We start from the raw sequence: 20084 nt of genomic DNA, 5'->3' as shown, positions 1-20084 counted from the left end.
AAGTTCTCCCCATCTTGCCTCCCCTCAGGAACTCCAGCAGCTTCGCTCAGGGACCTCTCTATTTCTTAAAGGTCCCATCTCAGAGCTTCCCACAGGAGTGTACACCACCCCCTGTGGTCCCTATCACAGTGTCTTCTTACTGCTGTCTCTTAAGCCTTTACATCTTGAGGCCCAGGTGTTTGCTATAGTAACAAAAGACCCCTTAGTCCCACCCCTCTCAGACTGAGAGGCACTGCACAGGTGGGGCTGCTGAATAGGGCTGGGCTAGCCACTCTGGGCAGGCCAGCCTGTTAGAGTCCCCCACCTATAAAACTGTGGTATGAGAAAGGCAGCACTTATTTTCATCTCTTTGGCTAAGTGGAACCCCATAGAGAATTAAAGATACCCGTCCTTGTGAGCCCTGGGGAACTCCTTGCCAAGATGTAAAGCCAAAAAAGGACCCAGTTCTGCTCCCACTGGTGTCCAGGGCAAAACCAGAGACAGTTTGTAACTTAAGTCTCCATTTGTAAAGAATGTGTGGGTGGAATTTTGCCAAGGTTATCTATTGCAGATTCATTTCAATATAACTCTCTGGTTTTCTGAGCGTTCCCCTTATTGTAACACTATGACAATTGTTATTTTTACTTCTTTATTAAAAAAAAAATACCCGAAGTGGCACACTGCACTTTTATTTCCTGTTTGCAACTGTTGCTTATTTTGTGCAAAGACAGGTCAGATCAGTTTCATGCGTGAAGTGAGAGGGAGAGGCATTGATTATAGCACTATTTCAAGCTATTTCAGCAGCATAAAGAGAAGTATGATCTATGAAAAAGAGCGAGCACGGGAGATCAAAGGGACTGAAATAGGAAACAGCTTTTACCAAAGCTCTTACAGGTCTTTTTGGCCCTTTAGTATAATGTCAGCATTTAGCTTTATACTTAACAGTCCTGCCATACCAATCCTCCCAACATTATGCATGTCTATTAAAATGTCAGTTTCCTAGACAAGCAGCACACATGTTAAAGCAAAAAACAGCCGCAGACATGCTGACAGCAGTTTAACAGAGTTGAGACTAATGTATTCCTTTTAAGGATTTCACACAGGGAACAGTATGTTTTGCCGCTTGTTTCGTCCCTGATGATTTGTTTGCTGTGTGTGGTAATAGACTATTCTACATTTGTATAAGCCCTTTCATCCTGAAGGAACCCACGGAGTTGTACAAACCGGGGTGCAGGCTCACAGGCAAACAGGCCCCAGTGCCCCACAGTGCAGAGACGTGGAATTAGTTTGCAGGAAAGAAGGGTAAAAGTTGGCGAAGGACCGATTCAAACTGTCGTCATTATAGAAATTGGCATGGAACTTTTACTGACCACACACACAACAGACATGACCCCACTTTGTAAGGTCTCTTGTGAAAGATCCGTACCAGGTCTTGGATTCAATGGGCCAAATTCATTCATTCATAATTTCACTGGACCAGATTTTGCTCTCACACTGGCATGTGAGAAGTCAGTGGAATTAAACCCAGGATAAGAAAGATCAGAAGCAGACCTGTGGATTCCATAGTTAAATTACCCAAATGCATTGTGAATGTATCTACTGCAGAAGGCTGATTCAATTCTGCTGGAATTTGAACCATGGGTCTAGGAAGCTTAGGTGCCCAATTCTGATCTCTCATTAATTTTACACTAATGTAATTTCCACTGACCTCTTCAGAGCTACTCCTGATTTACACCACAGTCATAAGTTCAGAATCAGGCCCTAGCTGTTTCGCATCTGAAGTAGCGACCCCTGAGGCACTCCAACAAGATAGCATCCCACTGACTGCAGTGGGCTCCCTGAGAATGCAGGGGGTCTGCCCGCCCAGAGCTCATTACAGGACTGGGGCTCAAATTACCCTCCAGCCACGAAACTTCAGTTTATGTCTCCCATCATTTACAAGCACACCACCTGCCGCTGGCTAGCCACTTACATTTAGATTATAATCTCTGCTAATTTTTAATGGGTTTGTATGATGCTTAGTACAATGGGACCCCACTGAGGACCATAGGGCATTACCATAATAATATATACAATTAAGCTAATAATTAAATAGTCAGATATCACCAATATGTTTTGTTTGCAGAACGTATTTGGCATCTGCCTTTATCAATAAAATTCCAACACTGCTAAGTATTGTCAGACATTGCCCAAGAAATGAAAATGCTTTTCTATTACTTTTTATTGGATATGAACAGTTAGTGCAAGAAACAGAGGGGAAATAGCCTCCTCGGATCTGCTTTCTCCAATAGCTTACCTGGCTCTGGGTCTCTATAAATACTCCACTCCACGCTGAGGATCAGAGATCATTTTATCTCTATAGGAATAGATACAGAGAAAATTTCCACCTCAACACTGTCTTTTCACATGTATTCTGCCAATTCTGGCACCCAGCACATTTGATGCTGATGTATTCTGGTGCTACAACCTCAGTCCAGTCCTAGGATACAGAATGAGTTATCTGTCTTCCACAGTTCTCCCTCTATGTCTGCATCTACCATGAGTTCTCTAGATACCCCCACATATCTTTCTTACTCTTCTATATGAAACTATTAGTTATGGCTGGTCAAAAAATGGGAAATCTTTTCTAAAAATTTCAAAGGAAATGGAATATCTTTGTTTCATTCAAAGTCTCCCTCTTTCCCTCCCTCCCCCCCCCCAAAAAAAAATTTCTGGGTTTTTTTTTTTAAATGAAATGATTTGAAACAAAAATGTCATTTCAGATATATTCTTTTTAAAAAGCCATATGAATAATAGGAAATAGCCAAGAACACCTTACCATTCTCATGGGCCAGAATCTTAAAAAATACCTTGTCCACCCGCTTCCCCTAAAAATATTTACAGAAAAATCTCGTATCTCCATTATGACCCTGAAACATTACCCAGGGAGGAGAAGGCCTGGCTCATAAGTAAATAAAAAATGAATTTTCCTTAAAATAGCAACAAAAAATTTGACTTGTTCAGGAAGGCCCCAGTTCAGGGCAGCATCTCTGTTCAGGACTGTACCTTCATGGGTTGAAAATACCAGGTACAGAAGGACTCTGTAATCTAGCAAAGAAAAGTGTAACAAGAACTAATGGTTTAAGATTAAAGCCAGACAAATTCAAATTTGAAATATAACAAATTGTTAGCTGTGAGAGTGACTAACCTTTCAAACTAACTATCAAGGGAAGGGGTGGATTTTCCATCTCTTGATGTCTTCAGATCTAGAATGGATGCCTTTCTAAAAGACATGCTTCAGTTAAACACAAGTGATTTGGTTCAATGCAGGAGTTACGATCAAACTCTATAGCCTCTGATATATAGGTTGGATTGGATGATTTAATGGTCTGTTCTGGCCTTAAAATTTATATGCACTTAAGTATCTGTCTTGAATATGGATGCACTTAAGCACGTGTTTAAGTGTTTTCCAGAAACGAGGCCCCTGGGCCACATCCTGCATAGGAGTAACGTGTGCATAAGATCTACAGGACTGGAAAAAAGGCAGACATACCTAGGTTCAGCAGGGATTGTCTTTTTGTTCTGTTTATATGGTGCCTAGTGCAATGGGATCCTGGTCTGTGATTAGGGCCCATATGTACTATGGTAACATGAATACTACTGCTGCTGGATACCTGGTATGAGAGAAGCTGTTCAACAGCATATGCACGGGAAGCCTTTTCTATGGCCAAAGCCAGACAGGAGACGGACAACCAGCAGAGCAATTGGCCCTTCATTTTATAGATGCAGGGCCTGATTCTGACTTCACATGCTGTTTAACCCCACTTCCTTCACCAAGCTGCTTCCTTCTGATTACATCTATGTAACCGAGATCAGAATCTGGCCACCAATGAGCAAAGAATTCAAAAGCAATCAAGGAGAAAAGCTATTTAAATCATTATTTGGACCAATGCCTTCCTCCTTCTCTACCCCCTTACAATCCTTCACACATACCGTGTCTGGCAAGTTTCCTGAGATCTGCACCACAGCCAAGGAGCGAGAATGCATGCTTCATGTAAATTGAATGAGAATGAGCTGCAACACCTTTCATGCTGTTTGTGGATAAATAAGAGAAAGATCTCAGATAGGGAGCACAAAAAGTCAGCACTCCCACACTCCTAATGTGCCATGTCAATTGCACCTCTCCCCATGGTGCATTGTTTATTAATAGCTTCCAGTGATGTTGCTAAAGGTTTCAAGGATTTACGGTTTCTAAATGTTCTGCCTCACACTGGCCTTGTTTCACTTCCTATTCTCTAATATTCAGCCCGCCAGCACTTCTCCTTTGGTTGACTTTAGTTTGTGTTAAAACAGGTATGTTTTTTTAATGGGTATAAATAAATTAAAGCTGCATCTTTAATTAATCAGTGCACTTCATATTGTAAATGGAGATTTTTTTGGTAATGACTTATCTTTTTAAGAGGACATTTTACACATTTTCCAACTTATCGTGGGTGCTGTAGCTTTTACTCCTGCATGTCCAACAGGTCCAGCTTGTCAAGAGAACATTGATCAATTAGGGATGCTAATCAATCTAACCTAAGGAGATCCATTGGTTTCTGGATACAAAGGAGGAGATGGGGCATATACTTATACTTGAATGATGATGAATTGTAGGGAATAGACAGTGTGTTGTACACAATTTTAAAAAATCTTAAATGTTTATTTTTTCAGTTACATAGGTTTTTAAATGGAAATACATATGTCTGGAAGACTAAAACATGCCTAACAGACAGCAGCAGCAGGTAAAGTGTGGAAAAATAGAAGCATTATTAATAGAAATATTTCTACCATAGCAGCTATTAAATGATTGTTTTTAAGGGTTTGGAAGAAGTATCCATATGTTTGTAAGATTTTTTTTTCAAATTAAAAAAAAGACAGTGAGAGTATAAAGAGGTTTAGAGGATAGATGGAAACATTAATACTGCTATTTCTTTGATTGCCTGCCACAAGGTGCTAAGCACCCATTGGTTTAAATGGGGATCAAAGCACTCAGCACCTTGCAAGATCTTCAAAACTGCCCTACTCAGGAAATGGGGGGAAATTATGAAATATTTTCTGTATTTTGTTGACGTTTTATGTCAATGGAAAATTTAAAACCAGCTCTAAGAACTTCATTACCTTGGACCACCAAGTTCCCACTTCGGCAAAGAACTCAAGCACGTGCTTAAATCCCATTGATCCTTTGCTGAATAAGGATACACTTCAGTACGCGTTTAAGTGCTTTGCTGAATCAGGTCCAAAAGGCCACTGAAGTCAGCAGAAGCCCCAGGGCCTAGTCCAGCAGCTGCTATGCATGAGGCCTTCACTGGTAGTTCAGAGCAGTGATCAGTCCCTAATGCTGGGCTGAAGACTGCCTGACTGAGGCATCTTTTCAGGTACTAGGTAAGCTGTGGCTTTGACATGAAAGAGGCTTGGTTAGTGGTGGCCTTGTCTGTCAACAGGTACAGTATTGCTGTGCACTTATTACTTCCATTATAGAGAGAAAAAGCCCCCAGGGTTCATTCAAAGGTAAGTGGCATAAAGTGAAAAGTAGCAATTATGCGTGCCAGAAAAACAAAACATAACCAAATGGCGCTTGTGTGAGTAGCTTCCAAGTGCAGCAGCATTAATTTAACATACAGTTGTTTTTACTTGGTCTCTGGTGAAATTCCAAAATTCAACTGACAAGCAGGTGGTTGGGTACCGTAAGACACAGTTATCTATTGTCTTTTTTTTTTAAACAAGGAATTCTGCCGATGTTTCGTGTGGAATGTAAATGAGTCGTTAAGGGAAGAACTGCTGCGTCCAAGCCATAGAATTAAGATGGGGGTGGGAAAAATGACAATACCTCAAGCAAGCGAGGAGTGTTAAGTCTGGAGTTCAATATAAATTCTGTCTGCTAGGACAGAACCCAGACACTCACTACTTTGTTAGCTTAAGAATTTTGAGCAATTTTTTCCATTTATCTGCATTCCCTCAAAAAAAATTATTTTCACACATTTCCACAGATACATCAATCCTTGAGGCATTCCCCTAGACACTCAGTAGGATGCCCTGCCATAAATATAATAAAAGCCTTTTTTTATGTCCATTAACCATGGACATGTGTGTTCCAAAAGTTTCATGACACGCAGTCATTTGTGGCTTTTTAATTATAAACAGAAATATCCATCAGTGAAATACGGGAGCGGGCTAACAAATATCTTTATACATTTGAGTTCACTTTGCACAACGTGATCCAATTGGTTGAAAGGCAATGCATCTATGCCCCTCCCTTCCCATCCTGTCACAAATGATGTGTGTGTGTGTGTGTACACACACAAAGTAAAAATCCAGTAACATGATGCATCAGATTCTCAGCTGCTCTAATCCACTAAAGCTCCACTGACTTCAATCACCTATATGGATTTAGCAAACATCTGTAATGACCGGTAATGCTGTTCTGATCAAATCTTATTTCCAAAATAAGAACACTTATTTTTCCTTTATTTCATAGGCCTGGTTCACTTAATCTCAGAGAGAAAGAAAATAAGGCCCAGTGAATTACTTGACAAATGAAGTCATATTTATTGAATGCGTTTTATTTCAACAACCAAAAAATTCTAACAGCCTAACAATGCACATAAGTTAAAAATTAATTATCACTTAGTGATAACAAAGATAAAGTTGATTTACATGGAAAAAAGAACATTTACAATATGTTAATCCTTATTCACATTGTTGATACCGCAATAAAACACAATTTGTTTTTTGATTTTTTTTATTTTTTATTTCACAAAAAAGGCGGAAAATTGTGCTTTGTTAAGAGGCACTACAAGAAAAGTTTCTTTTTCCAAATAGATATTATATGATGGATACTGAATAAATAGACATGTATGCATTGTAATTCGCAAAGTTCTGGCAAGACCACAGGCTAAAATGCCCACAGATTCACTTAGAACCACTGCAAAATTGGCAGTGAAATAAAAAATAAAAGGCAAGACTCAGCATTGAAAAAATATCTAATAAAATTTTTGGTTGAAGTGTAAAAGATATCAAATGTTGATGCCATCAACCGATGAACAATCTTGCAAGGGCAAAAATCAGTTTCCTTTTACACAGATGGAGTTATTTCAGTAACAGCAAAAGAAGACAGTTTTGAAAGAGTAACTCTTCAAAGAACATAAAGCAGCAACCATTGAACTTCGGATTAAAGCTGAAGCATACTACAGAAATAAAGAAAGAGGAGCAAGAAGGGCTTAATTAAGCAAACCACCATCATTTTGCAAAGGTACATAAAATTAATGCAGAGCTACTGTTATGTTTCAAAACGTTATTTGAAAAAGTCCCTTTAAAAACTCCAGAGGTTACTGAGCAGCTAGAATTAGCTTGTATTGCAACATGTCTTCTCCCTGTATATTGTACGTTCTGAGTAAATATCAACACAGAAGTTTGTTTTTTGTTTTTACTCCTACTTTTTATACCTTTCAAATATATAAATAGTATTAACAGTTATATTACAATGCCTGGTGTGGTAAACAGAAAATAACTTTCAAAGCGATATTGCATGAGGTCTTTGTCAAGGTTACATAAAAGCACAACACGTACAAAAAAGAAACCCTGCAGATACGGTTCTGACTGCAGTTTAGAAGGAATCTGCAATAGGTCCAGCTGCAATAGTAGCTTGGAAATCATTACATGGAAGTGAGAGGTAATGCTACCTGGTGTTGCTCCCAACAAGATGCCTCAAACTGTTGGTAACTATAGTAGATTGCAGCTTTAGTGCTCATACCATTGAAGAGTCAGTCAGCATAAGTTCTGCCTTATGCAATGTAATTGCTAGGTTAGGTGTCTGGGAAAATGTTTCAATTTATGACAAGAAGGTGACTACACAGATATCGCCGCTCATTCTTATTACCTAGAGCTGCTAGGCTGCAGGAAGATTGAAAAATGTGTTCGCGTCAGGGCTGCCATGCACTGAATGTGGGCTGCAGCTTGTGAGGCCAGTGGCTGAGAGCACTTAGTACCACTGAAATAATGTGCATGAAACAAAGGAAGCCCAAGTTTAATAGACATAAAAGGGGAAAGGAAAAGGGAAGCCAAGAGTGGCAGACCCCCTTTATCAATCCATTTAACTGGACAGTTTTCTACCCATGTGGGTTTTGACATTCTAGTTTCCTAACTTGACTTTATGTTGAATCAAAAAATAAGAATAAAAACTAAAAGCAACAAAAAATAAAAAGGTATAAATGTCTAAATTTTAAGAACTGAAACAGAGAACAAGTAAATAAACTCCACAGTAAAACGTGGTTCATAGTATGAATTCCATACATCAAATCCCCAAATACTATTTTTTAATCAAGACCTCATTAAAGGACAAGTCTTCTATGCACTGAATTTCAGTTTTACTCATTTTGAATTCCATGAAAATTCATCTGTTCACTACAGAAAGGGCAGTCTGAATAATGGAATGTGCAGTATCACTTTACGTATGCACTGTGGTTTAAAGTACTTTAACATAGTAGTTGTTTTTAAGGTGCCCTGATTTTTTTTTCCCCCATTTTCTCTCTTTTCTTTTTTTGGCAGTGTTGATTTATGTCTTTAAATACATACCTCAAAAATTACCCATCAAGTTGCCAGATAGGAAGCCATATAATAACAATAATAAAAAAATCAGGGATAAACATAGAAAATAAATAGGAATTCAAAAATAGTCACCACACCCTGAGAGCAGGCGGCAGTTATCAAAAAGCCAAAGCAACTCATTGTGAAGTGGTTTTAATACATAAACAAGTTTCATCTTTAAAGAACTCATTTCACAGTCTATACTTTCGGATTGTAAAGTTCTGTCCCATGCAATTTTTATATATATAAAATTTTATGTGTGTATATATATCTATATATCTATACACACACACACACACACACACGCACGCACGCACACACAGAGCTGTAAATTTTCCTTCATTGATTTCATAGGTCTTTTTCTTCCTGTTTACTTGCTAGATGTCCCTTTCATAAGTGCAAGATTAAAAACAGGCATAATCCTATGTGATTACAACTATTATCTCAGTTAAACATAAAAGTGTAACACTCAAGTGTCTGTGTCAAGGCGATGTTTTAATTGGACAATGCTGAATTCATTCAGTTTTCACACGGATCGTGTGCAACAGAAACAACAACAACAACAAATGCAAAAAGAGGAAAAAACAAATTAATAAAAACAAACAGAAAATCCTTGGATCAAATGTATTGCTTTCTGTATCAGGGGCTCACATTATCTCTGATCAATTTCTGAAGGAGTTGCCTTGCTTTTGTCAGGATTCTCCTCTTCGGGTTCCACTTTGTACATTTCCTCGGAGCCTTCTTCACTGTCATTCTCCTCCGATTCAGTCAGCAGCTCCTCATCCTTGTACTCTGCCACATCAACCACTGTTCCCAAATGCTCTTTTAGCTTCCCATGGTGCTTTACATGGTAACGCTGGTTCTGGAAGAATTTGATGATCGTGTGTTTGGGCAGATCCAGCTGAGCAGACAGAGTGTGAATGGCCTCCTGGTCAGGATACAGGCCTACATCATGGATAAAACTTTGAAGGATGCCTAAAGCTTCCAAAGATATCTTGGTGCGGGATCTTGGCTTTTTGGCACAACTGTCCTCAGCAGGTGTAGGTGGGGCCTCTTCTCTTGGAGGTGTGTTTTCCTTTGCAGGCTGGGACTGCTGTCTATGCAGGACCTATATAATTAAACATATACACATATTCAATGTACTTTCTGCACAATTCGAAAATGTGGCCAGCCCTCTGGTTAAAAAGGGCACTTGAGATATGCAGCAGTTGGACAGAATTTAGACAAGGTTTTATTTCACCCTTTAGTACACAGATGTACTTGTGAATTTTTATTCTCCAATCCCTTTCTTCTCCACAAAGCAACTGCACCATAAATGCAGATTCAGATGGACAAAATATGAAAGGCCAAGTAAAATGGCCAGAGCTAGATATTAAGTTGGGGGACATTGTAGACCAGTGGACATGGGAGTCAACTGGGATTTAGGATAGCTTGGTTCTATCCCAAGCAGCTACCTCTGCCACAGATGGTCTGTGTGACCTTGGGCAAGTCACTTCACCCCTTTGTATCTCTGGGACAGGGACTGTCTCTCAGTATGTGTTTGTACAGTGCCTGTCACAAGGGGATCTGATCTTGGTTTACATGCTATCGCAATGTAATGATATGATTTGGTTTAAAACCTATGAGACCTGCTTTTAGACAAAGACTTATATAATGACATTTTTCAGACAGACGTGGCAGTATTTTCCTTTTTTAAATGTAGTGAAACTTGTCTTAACCCAGTGATGCTCAGACTGAGGCTCATGAGCCACAAGTGACGCTTTAATGGATCTCCTGCGGCTCTTTGCAGCACATGATATTAAAACACTGATTTCATTATTAACCAGTCTAAGTTATTAACCAATCAGGATGCTTTTACTATGTTCTTATTTTATCAACTACAGATGGTTAATAATACTTGGTCAGTCATTTTGCTGGGAGAATTTTATATTTTGATATCGATAGCTCCATATGGATATATATACACAGAGAGAGAGAGAGAAAATGAAACAGTGAATTCACTCTACTGTGACTCTTTGGGGTAATAACGATCGCTAATTTGGCTCCTGAACCACTGAGGTCTGAGTATCACTGTCTTAAACAATCACTCAAGGGACAGACAAACTTCAGCTGCTTAAAAGAGATGCCCTTGTAGTAAAGGAGGCATAGGCGCCGACTCCGTGGGTACTCCAGGGCATGCTCTGCACCCAACGGCAGCCAAGCTCCCCTTCTCCCCCTCCCCTAAGTGTGCTGCCTCACCACTCTTCCGCCTACCTCCCAGCATTTCCCGCTGCCAAACAGCCATTTGGCAGCACTCAGGATTTTCCAGGAGGGAGCGGGGAGGAGCGGGGACATGGCATACTCAGGGGAGGAGGTGGTGAAGAGGTGAGGCAGGGGCAGGGACTTGGGGGAAGGGGGTGGAATGGGGCAGGAAGGGGTAGAATGAGGGCAGGGCGAGGGTGGTGCAAGGGCGAGGTCAAGCACCCACCGGGAACAGTGGAAGTTGGTGCCTATGGAAGGAGAGGTAGTGTTGTAACCAGAATGGCTAGGGCAGAAGTTCTCAAACTGTGGTCCGCAAGCTCCATTCAGGTGGTTCGCGGATAATTCCCTCTAAGGTGCACACCTGCTGGCCACACACAAGAGAATAGGGGTCACCCACCTAATTAGTGCAGCTGCACAGGTGTAGCTCCCCTAATTAGGTGCCTGGACCCTAGAGAAGACGCACATGTAAGATGAGGTGGTGGCCTTGGGGAGAATAGAGGGTAGGTAGATGAGAGAGGGCAGTGGGGTGAGAAGAGGGGTGGGAGGAATTTGGGACATGCAGGGCTCCGGCGGCCAGAGAAAGAGGTGACTTTCCCCAGCTCCAGGGCTGCACTTCTGGGGAGAGATGGCCCTCCATCCCAGCCTCATCAGGGCTGCTGCAGTGGGGTAGAAAGGGCACATCCATCAGATTAGAAAGGTAAGACTACTGATATTAAAATATGAGTTGTGTGCTTTTATTTGTAGAACAAAAAAATGTTAATTATTATTAAGGTTTTTTTATATAGCGCTTTTATCCAAAGCTCTTTACAATACTTAGCTAATGGTACAAACAACATTTGGAAAGATCATTAAGTGGTCTGCTGAGACCCTCAGCAATTTTCAAGTGGTCTGTGGAAAAAAAAAAGTTTGAGAACCACTGGGTTAGGGGATACTTTGGGAACGTCTCTGAAGATAAGAACCTGCCTTATGAAGAGTGTCCTTTGAATAGGTTTCACTGCACTACGTCTGTATTCATTTTGTTAACTTAATAGCCTTGAGTTCAAATAATTAATTTTCCTGCATTCTAAGGAAGCCTCTGAACAAACACAGATTTCAGAGTAGCAGCTGTGTTAGTCTGTATCTGCAAAAAGAACAGGAGTACTTGTGGGACCTTAGAGACTAACAAATTTATTTCAGCATGAGCTTTCGTGAGCTACAGCTCACTTCTTCACTTCTTCAGTCTTTGACCCTCTAAAGGGTTTTCACTACTATTATATCATCTACTTTTTGGAGGCAGGTTTAAAGAAAGCATCTGTAATTCCTATAGAATCCTAACAGCCATTTATAATCACTCAGAAAGGGCCTTACTCAGCCATTACCTCAGGTGAAACTTCCATTGAATTGTTAGAACTATATCAGAGTTACCGATGCTTTCTTTAAAGCAAAGTCCATAAAGCAGATATTACTGGCACACACAAAAAAATCCCACAGGATTGAAGGCTGCCTTTGTCCAGAGGTTTCTTAAGAATGCAGGGAAAAACTGATCAGAACTCAAAGCTACTGAGCTAACAAAATCAATACGGACCTGATATTTCACAAAAAAAGGAGGAAATCTTGTTTCCCCACTTGAAAAGTATCCTTCAAGTCTTTGCTTTAAATATTCAAACATCTTGCATGTAAATTATTGTTAAAATCAACTCTACATTAAAATTGTTTAGAAGAACTAAAGCAGGGGTAGGCAACCTATGGCACACATGCCGAAGGCAGCACGCGAGCTGATTTTCAGTGGCACTCACACTGCTCTGGTTCTGGCCTCCAATCCAGGGAGCTCTGCATTTTAAATAAGCTTCTTAAACATTTTAAAAACCTTATTTACTTTACATACAACAATAGTTTAATTATATATTATAGACTTATAGAAAAAGACCTTCTAAAAACGTTAAAATGTATTACCGGCACACAAAACCTTAAATTAGAGTTTATAAATGAAGACTCGGCACACCACTTCTGAAAGGTTGCTGACCCCTGAACTAAAATGATAGAAATTTGTTGAGGGCACAGACTGAATTTTATATAAAGGCAGCTATTCTCTCCGAGAAAGCCAAGATATAACACATACACACACACTGAGCAGAACCTTGCTAATTCAAACTAATACTGGAAGAGACGGCTCCATTGTGGATTGCCAAATTGAGCATACAAGAAAACAAATATTAAGGTATCTGCATCAGAGTGACCTTTATTCGTTATGCATCCATGCCAGAAGAAAGACAGGAGGCCATGGATATGGTTTAATTAGGCTACAACTTTATTCATGTATAATATCTGGGAGTACTCGGCAACAAATTGTACAATGCAGGAAGGAGCGGGCTCCCAACTGTTTAGGATGTAGGTGCCCTAAACCCTCTTCCTCAGCCCCACTTAAAGGGACCAGGAGAAGGAAGTGGGGTAAGCTCCCCATTGACAAGACATAGGAGCCCCAAGCTCCCCTGCTCAACTCCCATGAAGGATGATTTCCTTTAAATCCTTTTCCAATCCATTTTATTAGATAACTGTATCCCTTCCATACTGAGTACCTGCACTGGACATCCACCACATATACGCCTACATAGAAGAATCCCAGAAGATTATGATTGGAAGGGACCTGAGGAGGTTATCTAGTCCAACCCCCTGCTCAAAGCAGGATCAATACCAACTAAATCATCCCAGCCAGGGCTTTGTCAAGCCTGACCTTAAAAACCTCTAAGGATGGAGATTCCACCATGTCCCTAGGTTACCCATTCCAGTGCTTCACCACCCTCCTAGTGAAACAATGTTTCCTAATATCCAACCTAGTCCTCCCCCACTGCAACTAGACCTCCCCCATTGCTCCTTGTTCTGTCATCTGCCTTCACGTAGTTGAAGGCTGCTATCAAATTCCCCTTCATTCTTCTCTTCTGCAGACTAAACAAGCCCAGTTCCCTCAGCCACTCCTTGTAAGTCATGTGCCTCAGCCCCCTGATCATTTTTGTTGCCCTCCGCTGGACTCTCTCCAATCCGTCCACATGCTTTCTGTACTGGGGGGTCCAAAACTGGATGTAACAGTCCAGATGTGGCCTCACCAGTGCTGAATAGAGGGGAATAATCACTTCCCTCAATCTGCTGGCAATGCTCCTACTAATGCAGCCCAATATGCCATGAGCCTTCTTGGCAATAAAGGCACACTGCTGATTCATATCCAGCTTCTCATCCACAGTAATCCCCAGGTCCTTTTCTGCAGAACTGCTGCTTAGCAAGTTGCTTCCCAGCCTGTAGTGATGCATGGGATTCTTCCGTCCTAAGTGCAGGACTCTGCACTTGTTCTTGTTGAACCTCATAAGATTTCTTTTGGCCCAATCCTCCAATTTGTCTAGGTCACTCTGGACCCTATTCCTACCCTCCAGCATATCTACTTCTCCCCCCACCCCTCCCAAGCTTAGTGTCATCTGCAAACTTGCTAAGGGTGCAATCTATCCCATCATCCAGATTGTTAAATATGTTGAACAAAACCGGCCCCATGGCAGACCTCTGGGGCACTCCACTTGATACCAGCTAGACATGGAGCCATTGATCACTACCAGTTGAGCCTGACAATCTAGCCAGCATTCTATCCACCTTATAGAAGGCCATATCAAAAGTTTTGCTAAAGTCAAGATATATCACATCCATTGCTTTCCCCAGATCCACAGAGCCAGTTATCTCATCACAGAAGGCAATCAGGTTAGTCAGGCATGACTTGCCCTTGGTGAATCTATGTTGACTGTTCCTGATCACCTTCCTCTCCTCCAAGTGTTTCAAAATGGTTTCCTTGAGGACCTGCTCCATGATTTTTCCAGGAACTGTGGTGAGGCTGACTGGTCTGTAGTTCCCTGGGTTCTCCATCTTCCCTTTTTTAAAGATTGGCACTATATTTTCCTTTTTCCAGTCGTCTGGGATCTCCCTAGATTGCCATGAGTTTTCAAAGATAATGGCCAATGGCGCTGCAATCACATCAGCCAATTCCCTCAGCACCCTCAGATGTATTAGAGCTGAACGCCTAGACTTGTGCATGTCCAGCTTTTCTAAACAGTCCTTAACCTGTTCTTTCACCACTGAGGGCTGCTCACCTTCTCCTCATACTGTATTGCCCAGGACAGCAGTGTGAGAGCTGACCTAGTCGGTGAAGACCAAGGCAAAAAAAGCATTAAGTAGATCAGATTTTTCCACATCATCTGTCACTAGGTTGTCTCCCCCCTTCATTAAAGGTTCCACACTTTCCCTGAAAGTAGTAACATTATAATCCCCCTACTGCCAGCTCAATCCAGGTAAAGAGGGTCTTTACAAGGCTACAGGGGGATAAATACACCCCACTCTTCTGGTCAGCAGGAAGGGCAATACAGTGTTCTTGTTCTAACCTGGCTTCAACTGCTTCCTGCCATCCCTGTAAACTTTTCCCCTTCTTCTCATTTGCTGTAAGGGAGACCTTGAAGGGGTAATGCCCCTTTTCTTCCAGCTAGCTGGACAAAGACCCACTCTCATAAAAGATTTCCATGGGCATATTTATTTGGCCAAATGTCATTTTATCTACCATAACTCTTCACACTATACTAATAAATGTACTGTAACACATTTTGTAAAAGTAATGCAGTCTCAGTAATAAGACACCTCACAGAAATGTGCTGCTATTAAACTATTGCTGAAAAGTGAGTTGAGATTGACACTTTCACATTTAGGGAAAGATTATGTTACCTTTACTCATGTTACTCCATGAGTTGTCCCACTGAAATCAGCTGGGCTACTCGTCAACTAAGATACTACTCACTGTGACTCAAGGAGGCAGAATCTGGTGCTGAATTAGATTGGTTCTACTCTATCCACACACTCATGTGCGTGTTTGTTTGAACGGACAGATAATTTGTACAGAGATTAATAATCCATACAATACCAACAGTCAGCCCAGAAGATGCAAAAATCACATCTGTAATGATACAGTAACTGCTGGTGATGGAGAACTCTAACGCACTGAGCAATAAAATAGCGGTAAGGCCTAAATAACTTCGACCAATTAAAATGAATGTTCCTGGCACTCTCGCTTCACCACTTTCAAACAACAGAAAGTTTGTGTGTTCCACTGTGGCATGCGAGCATCAGCAGAAAAGTGAGAACTACAATACTTCAACATCCTAATTGCATTAGGCATAAAAACACTAGCCTTGCCCATGGCAGGGCTGCCCTCCGCAGTTAAAAGGCAGATGTCAGCACTGGTGAAATGCAGGTTGGTACAATTCTGACAGGGAAGGGTGTTCATTGAATGAACACAGTCAATGTCAGTGGATCAGAGTTCCATTTCTGTACATACAAACACAGGGGGTATCAGAGAAGTTGCACTAGTTAAAAAAATAAATAAATAAATAAAACCAAAATGAAAAGCTGTGTTTTCTGTTATGCTGTCTCCTGCAATAAAATAAGCATAATGTTCCAGCTAACTGAATAATTAGAAAATTCTCTGAAGATTTTATTGTGTCCATGGATTTGTTTCTAAGAGATTTTCAGTCATATTTTTAGATAATAATGATCTGGCCCAGTGTATGTCCTCTCACAGACCATTCCTGAACAGTCTCCAATGGTTGTGTACCTTGGCATTCTAAAACACAGAGCCATCAATAACAAGAAATTTAAACTACATGAACAAACTGACAGTATGAACTTCAGAAAGCTGCATACTAGAAGCCTCAAGAAATACTACTTATCACAACTTGGGCAGCAGCTATTATAGGTATGAAAGCATCCAGAAAGAGTATGAGTTACTCCGTTTGTTCGCATTGGAATTGGAAGTGACTTTTTTTTTTCATTCAATAAACAGCATGAGAAGTGATCCATCTGAAAAATGTTACAAGACTTCCAATCAAATATAATGATGAAAAAACCCCAACAATACAGGATCAGCAGCAGTAAAAGGTTTAATCTGAAGGAAATGAAGGGATGCCTACAGCATCTTCAAAGCAATCAAATCAAAGAGAGGGCTGTGCAAAAAAAAAGATAAATACATTGTAATTTTTTTAACCCTTTCTGAGATGGAGCAACATTCCTACCCTTCCCAGAAGGGAATATGCTGACCATGGCTGCTTAGTACAATATATTAGAAAAAGGTTGGGTTTTGTCTGAATTAATATCTTCTTAAAGAAGCAGTCCTAATTTACTTTCAGTTACACCAATGTAAATCTACAATAACCCCAATGACTTCAGTGGCACTACTCTGAATTTAGACTGGTGTTAACAGCAAATTGTAGTGGTATTATATGGATGTATAAATACAGATACATATGGACAGAAACACACACTCTGCAATTCCTCCAAATACAAATAATGAACAGTTTTGTATCTCCTGATTTCATAGGTGATTAACCTATTTTGAATTAGTCAGAAGTTTGTATTTCTCTGGGAAGTAGACCAATGGTCTATTTCTCTTATTTAAGTGAGAATTAAACTTCATGTTTTGTAAACAACTCCTTTGGACAAGCTTCATAAAATGCACTAGTTGATTTCTGCTGTTCAATTATGACATTTACCGTTCTGCACACTACACCGTCACAAAGGAAACTATATAGTTTATTGTAGTTCCAGTTCTAGAATTTAGGGTCATCATTTTTCTGATTTCTCTGCAAAATTCCTATGGACGTTAATGGGTGTTCTGCACACCACATTATGTACTCTAGGATTTTTGTTAATGTTGTTCTGGCTCACTTACAGAATGAAGCATCGCTGCAGATTCTCTTTATAGCTAAAGGATGGGGTATGTGCATGTGTGTCTACTCTATACACATGTACAGGTAGCAAGTTATAATCGATGACCGGTCAAAGAAGAATATGCATGAAGTGTCTGCTGGACTGTGGAGGGAGGATACAGAGAAGAAAGAAATATGCAATAAACACATTTTTCCAAAATAAAACTGGTTATCTGCTTGATGGCAAGAGACACACACGTACTATACAGAGTCTGTTCCCACACACCTCTCTTCCCTGTCCCAGGAGCATGACCATGCCTCCCCATTACTTAGACATCTCCGTGGCCCCCTAATGACTGAAGGATTCCGTTCAAATTTGCCCCCTTTGTTTCTAAAACTCTCCACTGACTTGCTCTATATGCTTGTCTCACAGGTCTCCTTTCCCCACTCTCCTCCTTTCCCCACTCTCCTTCTGCTCCTCTAGCACGGCTCTCTTCTATCCCTACACACCAATGGTGCATGACGTTGTTTAACAGCCTCCTTCTCTGCATCTTCTGGCCTCTGGAGTGGACTTCCTGTCTCCTTGCCTCACTACTTCTCCACCTACTTTCAAATCTAATTTGAAGATATCTCTCACCCCTTACCCATACGACTTACTTTTCTGTCCGTCCAATAGATTTAATTTTCGAGCTGTAGAAGCAGTATTACACTCTAAGCCATTTTAGAAGGGATGTTGTCCAAAGATGCCATATGAAATAGAGCTTTATTCCCATGTACTCTAAACACACACAAACATTCACTTTTCACATACGAACCACCGCCGACAGAAAACGTACAAAAACCTAATACGATGGAAGTTGACTTAAAAAGACAGAGTGACTAGTCTTAAATCGCACAGTATTGAAATATGTTTTGAAGGCCACAATGAAAACCAGCTGGGAGCCATGTGTAAAATATAATGGTACATGCCTGCAGGGAAGGAAGTAAGATATTGAATGATTAAGTTTAGGAAAGTATATAATATAGTATATCATTACGGGAGTGAGCTGGATTACTTGCAATAAGCGAAGGTTTTGTGGTCTTTTTCAAATCTAAAGCAAAGAAATATTGGGGTGGGGGAAAAGGCCACTGCTCCATTTTACAGGTAGCTGCTCCCCATCTCCATTAAGATGATTTTGGATGAGAAAACAGGCTTCAGGTGAAGACTACCAGATGTAGGTCCCATAGCAACAAACCAAACTGGACAAACACCATTGATCTACAGTTCTTCATCAGCACAGTATTCAATTTTGTCTAGATTCATTAACATTAGTTTCCACCCCACTCTCTCCCCATCTAGAACTAAAGATGACAACATGGCCAGTCATTAAGGGAACATGTACTCTCCCACCTCCCAATAAGACAATTGAATAAATATATGTATGTGTTGCATTGTGCATTGAATGTCTGCCAGCTAGCTAAAGGTTAACAAAGCTTACTTTGTGAAAAACAGGTTTTGTTGCCTATATAACTGTCACAACTGATTAGAAACAGGAACCATATTTCTACATGATTTGTGTCATCAAAACCCCAAATTCTTTGTTTTACAATGCGGTTCAATTGTTTCCTTCTTAGCAAAGAGAATTAGTCTGTGAGATCATTACTTCTAACACATTCTCTCAGAAATGGTTGAAGTTATTATTAGGTGTCCCCCCCCTCATCCTCATAGCCATCCCTGTCACTGGGTCATAAGATTACCTTCCCAAAGGAGAATACAGTAAATTTTCTAAGTACAGGCTCTCTCTCTGCAGGGATTATATTGCCAGAAATGACTCAGAGCAGCTGGAGGCTCTGAGGTTGGCTTACCCTGGGCAGTATCAGTTCCCATAAAGCTACTGTAACATGAAGTCAGAGGACCAGGTCCTTCATGGGACTTTCAATTCACAATTTAACACATTAAACATCCACTTCAGAACAGTTACTTTCCTTGGCCCTAATTCAAAGGTCACTGAAGTCAACGGAAAGACTCCCATTGAGTTCTGTGGTCTTTGGATTAGACTCATAATCACCATTTGCAAGACTGAACTTTGCAATCAAAGGGTTCCCATGCTGCTCTGTCAGTGGCGACATACACCTCATAAGCAGGGTATCCCACTCTCCAAGGCTTGGATTAACCCTTAGCAAGCTATCATTTACTATAATCAGCCAGCCAATTGTCATGCCTAGGAAGATGTACTACCTAGCTATATTATATTAATCCACTGGAGACATATACAGATGTACACACACACAGAGAGCTCTATATTTACGTATCTTGCCCACAGACTGCAAAGAGTTAGCTTAATACATTGTATTGTACAAGAATAGACCAGAACAAAACACTGCAGTAAACAAACCTACACACAAACAGGATTTCCAATCTGGGTCACACTGGCAAAAAGCATTAATTAGACAGAATTCCTGTGTTGAGACACTTTACAGGCTTTTAGGAATGCCTGCATGAGAAACTGTAATAGAAGTTACAATTTGCACCTGTGCTCATTTTTCCTTTTAAAGAAGTGGTGTGAGACTTTTTTTTTT

The 20084-nt window shown here is 40.5% G+C and overlaps 1 protein-coding gene across 3 annotated transcripts in view; it reads right to left on the bottom strand.

The window, feature by feature from the left end:
- Positions 1–6564: 6564 nt before the first annotated feature.
- The window catches only part of SATB2 (SATB homeobox 2), a 157167-nt gene continuing 143647 nt past the window's right edge, over positions 6565–20084 (bottom strand). For all 3 annotated transcript variants that reach the window (XM_030580906.1, XM_030580908.1, XM_030580907.1), the window contains one exon: positions 6565–9691. In XM_030580906.1, the coding sequence (XP_030436766.1) occupies positions 9236–9691 (456 nt within the window). In that variant the 3' untranslated portion in view covers positions 6565–9235. The remainder of the gene's footprint in view (positions 9692–20084) is intronic.

This window comes from Gopherus evgoodei, chromosome 11, assembly GCF_007399415.2.
Source record: "Gopherus evgoodei ecotype Sinaloan lineage chromosome 11, rGopEvg1_v1.p, whole genome shotgun sequence".
Taxonomy (NCBI): domain Eukaryota; kingdom Metazoa; phylum Chordata; order Testudines; family Testudinidae; genus Gopherus; species Gopherus evgoodei.
The sequence above is the reverse complement of the archived record's forward strand: the minus strand, read 5'-3'. Positions and strand labels throughout refer to the sequence as shown.